Raw genomic sequence first — 8727 nt, forward strand, 5'->3', positions numbered from 1 at the left:
TTAAAACATTTTTCTCCTTTTTAAGTGTTGATGCACACTTTGAAAATAAAGACCAAGTATAACTTTACACATTCCAACCTGTCTTAAAGCTCTTCTTTACACCCTAACATCATTATGCAAGTTCTCCATACTGTTCTGTGTTTAGCAATATTCAGGAATGATTCTGTTAAAAGAAATTACCAGCAAATAGTTATTATTCTCAGGGGTTAACCCATTGACCCCCATGAGTGACTAGCAGCTAATTTCTCCTTACAATATCACCCCTGAATCACGCATTAAGGTCATGAGAATAAAGGAAATGATCACTAATCAAAGAAGCTCTTGATTGTTCAACAGTTTCTCCTTGTAAGAACCTTAGGAAATGTATAGAGAACAGTATGGAGAATATACGTTCTGATGAAGGGTGCATAGGGTTAAAGAGAGGACTTAAATATAAAACAAAATTAACACCTTAGTTCAGTATACATTTATTACAAGTCATAACCTAAGATTTCTATTCATTTATTTGAAAAATTCATTTAGAAGAACAGAAGCTGTCAATGCAGTACATACTAGTGATGTAAATGTACTTGCCTTGATCCACCACTGTGTATTTTCAGCAAATTTGTCAGGTACATGCTGTGTTGAAGGTTCCACAGAGTCACTGGTAGAAAGAGACCTATCTTTAATGGACTTAACAAGTCTGTCTAGCTCCTCAACAGTTCTCTCTTTGCAGTAAAGAACAGAACTGTCGAGTGTAACTATGCTTTGTTGTAATGTCTTCAAATCTTCCTTCATTTCGTACTGATCAATTTTCAAGACCTCTAGAACTGAGTCAATTCTTGATACAACACTGTTTATCAGCTCTTCAATATTACCTTGGTTTTGACTCATGGGAGAGTGTGCACTCTTAAAATGCTCAGGATCCAAAGCTGGTTGAACATGGATTCCCAAGTCCTTTAAAGGATCCGAAATTAAATTTAGAGTAAGTAGGTTTAACAAGCCTGCCAACTCTTCAAATTTTTGCTCTAATAATTTACTTTGTGTAGATAAAGATTCCTTTAAATCATTTGTCTGGCTCCCTATTTGATTTTCCTGTCCTTTTACCAGATCAGCAAGCTCATCAGTCTTTCCTATCAATGTTTTCCCAGTTTCCTTGATGGAGTTCTTGATTTGCTTCAAGCGGATGTAGTTCACCAGAGTTGAGCCTAAGATTCCTGAAAATAAAGGAAAATGTCAACAGGTAAAATTACAACAAATCATAGTTATTTACCTCTTAGACTCCTAAGATCTGAAAGCTCAGTCTCCTAACTAACTTGCAAATATATACTCACTGGACCTATTAGAGTTGTACAGCCACAACAAAACTAAAATGCTCTACTACTGCAATATTGCTGCATGACAAGTGCTTATAAAATTGCATGCAATGCACTTGAAAGTGATTCTTTGTATATTCAATCTTGTTGACTTCTACCACACCCTTAAGACTGGCCCAGGTGCGCTGTTTTATGCCAGATCTTCTTTGTCCAAGCTTTCACTCCCATGATCTGAATATCAATTCTCCCTACTGTCTGCAATAAATTTCTCATAATATTAGATTTGAGAATTTCTAGTTAAATCAAACTATATTCCCTGGTTTACATTTTCATAACATCTTACCATTTTTCAGCCTGAAAGTATATCAATCTTTTGAGGAAAAATACCCTTTTGATAACTATTCACAGTGATAGGACTTAGGGCCAGCATACTTACCAAGTGCGGCACCACTAATAGAGCCAATCACAGACCAGTGTTTAGTCCTTTCCACTCTTGCCCTTTCTTTCTCGTGGGAGTCCCTCACAGCTCCTGACAGGATTGCAAACTGGTCTCTTTCCACAGCTTCCAAATCTTCGTATTCACCTTTCAACTTTTTTTCCTCCAGCAGAACCTTGTGTTCTTCTGTCGCTAAAGCTAGATAACGTTCGTCGTCTCGAGGAATCCGGTCTAACTTACAGCGAATGTCCCTTAGCTTTTCTTGCGCTGAATTCAGGTTTGATTTCGCGGACTGCACTTTACCCCGGGTAGACATAAATTCATTTTCTGCCTTTTTCACACCTGTCTGAGCTTCTTGTACATCGGAGATCCCTAAAAGATCATCCAAGGCTTGAAAGAGCCCGCCAACTTTCTCGTAAGAATTTTTCACCGCACGTTCACTCTTGATGGAAACGGCATTAGAAATCTTCGAGAACCACTGATCAGGCAAGTTACGGTTGTTGAGAATATTTGTCCCGTGAACGAATCGAAATCGTATAATTTGCTTTGTCTTAGCATTGATTTGAAAGCAGGGTGTGGTACATCGACTGCTTGTATGAAACAATAGTCTAGAGAATAACATTCTAACCGTCACAGAATTTGGAATTTTTTCAAGATTCATATGTGCAATCGGTCCGCCATGTTTCTTCACCCTATTCGAGAAAAGACTGGGGCGAGGAAAAAAAAAGGTTTAATCTGACAATGTTGAGGGAGGAGAGGTAAGGAATATTTTTCAAATAGTTTTCTTCGTAACAGATAAATATCCAGGATATATAAAACTAAAATTATTGAAAAATTAATGGTTCAAAAATTAGTTTTCTGAGTGACTGAGAATACCAACAATTTTTTTTTCTGAACCAATTTTAAAATTTAAAAAAGCTCACCCTACCCCATCCTCATTACGAAAATGATTTGGTAGCATGAACCCCAGTTACCAGTTACCCTCGGTATTCAGATGAAAACATGGCGACATCAAATGTGGGTCGCTTGCAATGTTTGTACTCTCATGTTTCGAATTATCGCCAATACCACGGACTTCAGCAAGGGACATTTGTTTATTTAAGATTCACTGGAATTATTTACAATCGAAATGATGGTTTTCAAAAGAACTTTTCGACATCACCGAGAAATGCAGCGAGATCGGCAGATTTGTCGAGATATCAAAAATTCCGCAAAGTTATAAACACATTTGTGGCTGGAAGTAAACAGCTAGGAAAAGATGTAAAAGTGATGTTTCAGATACAGCGAAAATTAAAGAGTAATAATTACAACTGGGAGGTCTTGAAAACAGAGGAAATATTACATCTACATCAGGTGAGAATGGTAAATTTGAAAGAGCTTTTCTTTTGCAAGATAAGTCCTATGAAAAGTACTGGTACATGTCTTTGTTGAGGTTACAGTAAGCTTATGCATTTCACAGACAAGAAAAGATCTTCTGAAGAGTTTGCCTGTGGTTGTGGGATTCTTCATTCCATTCTTGGGTTATGCAGTTCCATTTGTAGCGTAAGTGTTTCAACAATTAAATCATTGTATAGATTGCAATGTACAAAATTGCTGTTTTTAAATTTAGTTATTGTTATTGGATTAGGAAAGATTATAGCCCCATACTATTTTAAAGCAAAGCTATTGTCCCAAATACAATCTATTGTTTTTGCAATTGTCTTCTTTATTCAAGAACTGTATGCATAATGAAGTACGGGGTTGTGTGGAAATCTTTTTTCGCTTAACACTCCCAAGTCCATTCCATATCATAGTCATATTCACTTTTCTGTAAATGAGGTTGAAGCTTCTTCAATAATTGATTTGTGCTTAATTCTGGAAACTTATTCAGTCAAAGTCAACTCTCATGTCCATTTTTAACTCTTTAACTCCCAGATCAAATTTGTAATTCTCCTTACTGTCAACCATACATTTCTTACAATGTTAGTTCAGAGAATTTAGTATAGGATCAACTAATAATCCTGAAGATATATTTTTTTTTAATCTCATCACTTACCTGGTTGATATTATATTGATATGGTAAGGAGAAATTCTGTTTTGGTCACTCATGGGAGTGAAAGGGTTAATAGGATTATGATCAAAAAGGATAATATAAATTTAAGCTGTTCTTGTGAAGTGAGAAAGATGAAATACAAAACAGCAACAGAATTTGAAGCCATGACTAGTAGTAAGGTCCAGAGTAACTGACCCTCACCAACAGGGTAATTTCATATTATCAGCTAAGTCGATAACATAAATTGGCCATCATAAAGAGTTTCAAAGCTGATGTTTCAAGCATTAGCTCCTTGTTAGAATGATGACAAAAGGCCATTGCTTGAAATGTCAGCTTTGAAACTCTACGGTGGCCAATTTACGTTATCAACTCAGTTGAAAATACTAAAGTACCCTGTTATACTCTCCCTCCAACACAGCACCACAGTTTCTTTAGAATCTTACCCCCTTTCTTCAATTGACTCTCAGCAATCTTTACCTAACTTTCAGATTCCTTTATCCAAAACAACTGTTATCTCATCATTATTGGCAACCTCACCAACGTGAAAAATTTGCTCAGCAAGATGTAGGAAGACGACGAAAATATCAACTTCCTCTTGTAAGAGAAGTTGGAAGATTGGCCTTAAGATACAAAGGAAGCAGATATTCTACAGACCTGATGTCTACCTCAGTTAAAGTATGGGAAAGGCTGAATTTACAAATAGATTCTATGTTGTCCAGGGTCTGTTCAGTTATAGATCACAAATTATGTTAAAATGTGTTGCAAACAAAAATAGTGGCACACACAGCACAGCCTATTAGGATATAACACAATGACCAAGCTCTGTCTTGGCCCAGACCTCTCACCTTTGGGTCCAGCAAACTAACTGTTAGGCCAGTCTGCCTCTCTTGCTTTTGTTCTTAAAATATTTATTTTTTATTAAGCATCTCAGAGGGCCAGGGTCTTAAATTCTTGAATCTGATGGGCTCATGTTTGTTCATAACCAGTACAGCTTTTTACAATACAAACCATAGTCCAGAGTTTTATCTGCACCATTTACAAAAAGTGGAAAAAAGCAAACCAGCAGAATAAAATAGATATGTAGTTATTACTGGTCAGGGTTGGTCCATTTGGAAAAAACTAGCAGAGGGCCATACTCAAGACCTTGGGACCAGTAAATAATTTTATCACTTCAGGATGAGTGACTCACTGCACTTGTTTATAATAGGCTGTAAACAAAAAGCATCTGTCCAATGAGGAGCTGTTGCAAATGGCTGAATTCTTTGAGGGGAATCTCCTTGGGTTTGATCACTTACCACGTTACCATCTGGTGAGCAAATGAATTTCTTGTTCATTCTTTCCCTCATGCATGGTAAAAGTTTTAATAAGCAAATCTTTTGGATCAAGGGAAAATTTAAGAGAACAGCTGTCTACATCTTTATTGTTTGATTTAAAATCAGATTTTTGATCTCTCCTTCAGATGCTAATCACAGGTTTCATTTCTGGTGTAAAATTATTTTATCTGTTAATCTGTGTGTTTTTCCATTCCACAGAAAAAACTTAGCCAAGTGTGGTTAATTACTCCTTGGCTACCCAAGTCATTTTTGCGTATTCGCTTAAAGCGTTTGGTAAAATCAATTAAGAGGGAAGATGCTGCTATAAAGAAAGAGGGACTTGTGAATCTCCAAGAAGATCAACTGAAAGTGGTGAGAGAGATTTCTGATTTAAGGATCATGCCTAGTTCCTCACCCTCTCTTAGGCCCAGTTTAGATTTTATTATTTTTTTGTTGATTGTTGGCAGGTGGGGAAAAACGACAAAATAGAAACATAATTATTTAACATTAATGTTGGCCTGGGGGCAAACATAACTGGTGGTCTAACTCCTCATTTTCTTACTCATTTCCAGGTGTGTCACTCCAGAGGTCTAGACACAACTGATGTTGACCCAGAGGCACTGGTACAGTGGTTAGCAGAGTGGGTGGAGTTGTCTGATGCTGCAGGAGGTAATATTTGAATGGTAACCAGTCAACTCGCCGACAGACCAACTCGCCGACGCCAACTCGCCGACGTATAAAATCGAGTAGAGACGTCGGCGAGTTGGTCGTCAATCCAATACAACTCATTAGAAGTTAAACATACAGAAAATTAAACGATATTTAGTAAAAAAACACTGGTGAACATTGGTGAACATCTAACAGAAGCTTAAACATTGGTGAACATTGGTGAACATCACCAATGACTACAACAGCTTAAGACGCGAACGAGTTATTGTGCGACAACAACACCGTAAAGACTCATCATGTCAATCGCTCAGATTTTTTAACGAAAACTTGGCTTTCTAGACAAGATCTTTGGTAAAAAGCATTTCTTTTTATTTGCAACAAAGTTTATAAGGATCTCAAGGCGAATAAAGAGAAGTAAACATCACCAATGACTCACACAACTCATTCGCGTCTACAGCCAATTTTGTTCATTGGCGATGTTAACGTCGTTTAAGATGTTAACAATGTTTAAGCTTCTGTTAGATGTTCACCAATGTTCACCAGTGTTTTTTTACTAAATATCGTTTAATTTTCTGTATGTTTAACTTCTAATAAGTTGTATTGGATTGACGACCAACTCGCCGACGTCTCTACTCGATTTTATACGTCGGCGAGTTGGCGTCGGCGAGTTGGTCCGTCGGCGAGTTGACCGTAATTCTATTTGAATTACAGACTGAAAAATTGATTTCATGAACTGGATGTTTTAGGCATTCACATGTGAACATTAAAAGGCTGAGACAAGGCTCCCTAATCAAGTCACTGCAGCATGATTAATAGCTCAAACTCTACCCACTTTCAATTGAATATATGAGAATTAATGTGGGGGAAAATGTGTCAACCCTGGATGACTTCTGCAAACTGAGGAAGAAACATTGAAAGTGAAAAACTAGCCTCTTAAAAGTATTACTTGTTACTCAAAAGAAAAAAATCCAATGAATTGACTGATTTATTTTTAACAACCAGGATTCACAAACTACAATTTGGCTTTGTTTGATGTTTTCTTTGTTTCTATTTTTTCCATTAATTGTTATCATAGTAATGTAACTGTTTTGTGTACACATTCTCTCTTTCTCTTTACAGACACAGATGAATCCTTCTTGGCTCATTGTGCTGTTTTTAAAGCCATGAATTATTCAAAAGACAGAAAAACTGGAGATCAAGATTTGGTTGTGCAAAAAGGGTGATGCTGAAGATGTTTAGTCTTCCTGGAAAATATAGAATATTTATATAGAAAAAACCTTATGACTTGTTAACAGCACAATTTTATTTTCTTTAGTAAAGGGTGAGCACAAATTCGCATAACATAAAACAATTTATAATTAGCCTTCACTGAATTATTACAGTAAGTAATACTTAAACATTTGTGTTATTTCTGGATGTTATTAATTTTTGTAAATTTTTGAACTTCCTGACAATTTTTCCTCAACAAAAATGAAGGGTATAATATGGTCATCATGTAAATTGTTCAAAGAATGTAGTTTCCTTACAATAAAACTTTTGTTACAGTATCAGTGTAAATTGTTTATTTTACCCTGAATCTGCCCCATACAAGACGCAAGTATTTCAAAACCCAGCTCTATAGGGGGGCCGAGGCAGTGCTGTTACATTTACACATACAAAGGAAACAGGAAAAGGCAGCATCTCCACATACAGTTGCATACAGTTCTTGGGTAAAGTAAGCTATAGCGGAAACAGTAGACTTCTTTTGGGACTACATCGTTGTCTTCGAGTAGTATGGGGTTGTGCAGGAAAGTCAGCTACCCTTAATTCTTAATGAGATTTATGAGATATAATCGTTTAGAGCACAGACTCTTTACGTAATAGCTGTTTCGACAGCTAATTTCATTAGGTGCCGCACCGGAAGTGTTTGCCACCCGAAAGTCTTTGCGATTCAAACACTTCCGTTTTTGGTTTGTGGGGAATGGTAAATTCTACATCCACTGTAGAGGGTGTGAGTCCTTTTTGCATGATCAAACTCTCCCTCCATTTAGGAAAAAGGCTTTGTGTTTCTCGAAAATACCTTTTAATCTTCTAACCTCCATTCCCGTGATTCCTTGTAATTCTGCTTACATGTTTTGTTACAGAAACCTTCAAGACAAATGTCGGACGAATTGTGGATTGCATGTCGATCAAAGTTGACTGGCAAGCTTGCTTTAAGAGTATATTTAACTGGTGTGATGCCTGGATTAGAGACTCTAGTACATTTTGCTGAAACGGCGGCAGATTGCTACGCTGATAATAATGTTGGTGCAGTAGTAAACCTACTGTCTAGGGCTCCAAACGTTGCGGGAAAAGGTGTACGGAAAGCCTATTCCCTTGAAAAGTTCAATATTTATTCCGACGTTTAAAGAGTCAAGCTGGCGGAAAATAAATCGTAGGTTCGGGCCTACGGACCTCTTAGCTGACTATGCCCCTGATGTATATTGGTGCCTTCCATTAAAGCGAAATCTTAAATTTACAGGAGCAAAGTCATAATTTTCTTAGTTATCATTACTTATTTTGGTCAGTTGAAAAGTTCGTTCCACCGGGCAACTACCGGCCAAATCATCAACAGATTTAAGAGTTGGTTCTTACTTCAAGCCCCGCATACTTGATCTTATGCTTAACAATTTCAGTCTTTTTATTGTCCTTAGGATTGAGATTATTTTTCCCAAAAAATGTCTTACAAAGCGCCGATCTACAGTTGAAGTCTACAGAGACTGAAAAATTCGAGCCTGATCGAGTCGTTTAAAGAGTCGGTAAACAGAGAAACTCCAAATGACCCACGTTCCAGCTACCCAAAAAGATTATCTGTAAAACAGTCATGGTGCTTAGAAAGTTTGATTGAATTCTCATCTCAAGGTTTATTTCAAGTTAAAGGCAATTTTCAAGTATTTAAAAAGGTAACCTAAAAACAACTTCCGGTTGCCTCCTCCAGGAAGGAAGGGGGAGGGGGCAAGTGGG

General features: G+C 37.0%; 2 protein-coding genes across 2 annotated transcripts; one reads left to right on the forward strand and one right to left on the reverse strand.

Moving 5' to 3' along the window:
* Window positions 1-482: 482 nt before the first annotated feature.
* On the reverse strand, window positions 483-2502 carry LOC131795318 (mitochondrial potassium channel). Its single transcript, XM_059112900.2, has 2 exons — window positions 1732-2502; window positions 483-1196 (listed from the first exon to the last, which is right to left on the reverse strand). The coding sequence occupies exons 1-2, from the start codon at window positions 2390-2392 to the stop codon at window positions 502-504; spliced, it is 1356 nt and encodes a 451-aa protein (XP_058968883.2). The 5' UTR covers window positions 2393-2502; the 3' UTR covers window positions 483-501.
* Window positions 2503-2593: 91 nt separating this feature from the next.
* LOC131795396 (LETM1 domain-containing protein 1) lies at window positions 2594-7278 on the forward strand. Its single transcript, XM_059112969.2, has 7 exons — window positions 2594-3084; window positions 3191-3273; window positions 4252-4438; window positions 4971-5072; window positions 5296-5448; window positions 5649-5745; window positions 6865-7278. The coding sequence occupies exons 1-7, from the start codon at window positions 2734-2736 to the stop codon at window positions 6966-6968; spliced, it is 1077 nt and encodes a 358-aa protein (XP_058968952.2). The 5' UTR covers window positions 2594-2733; the 3' UTR covers window positions 6969-7278.
* Window positions 7279-8727: the final 1449 nt, after the last annotated feature.

The sequence above is a fragment of the Pocillopora verrucosa genome, chromosome 13 (assembly GCF_036669915.1).
Source record: "Pocillopora verrucosa isolate sample1 chromosome 13, ASM3666991v2, whole genome shotgun sequence".
NCBI classification, from domain to species: domain Eukaryota; kingdom Metazoa; phylum Cnidaria; class Anthozoa; order Scleractinia; family Pocilloporidae; genus Pocillopora; species Pocillopora verrucosa.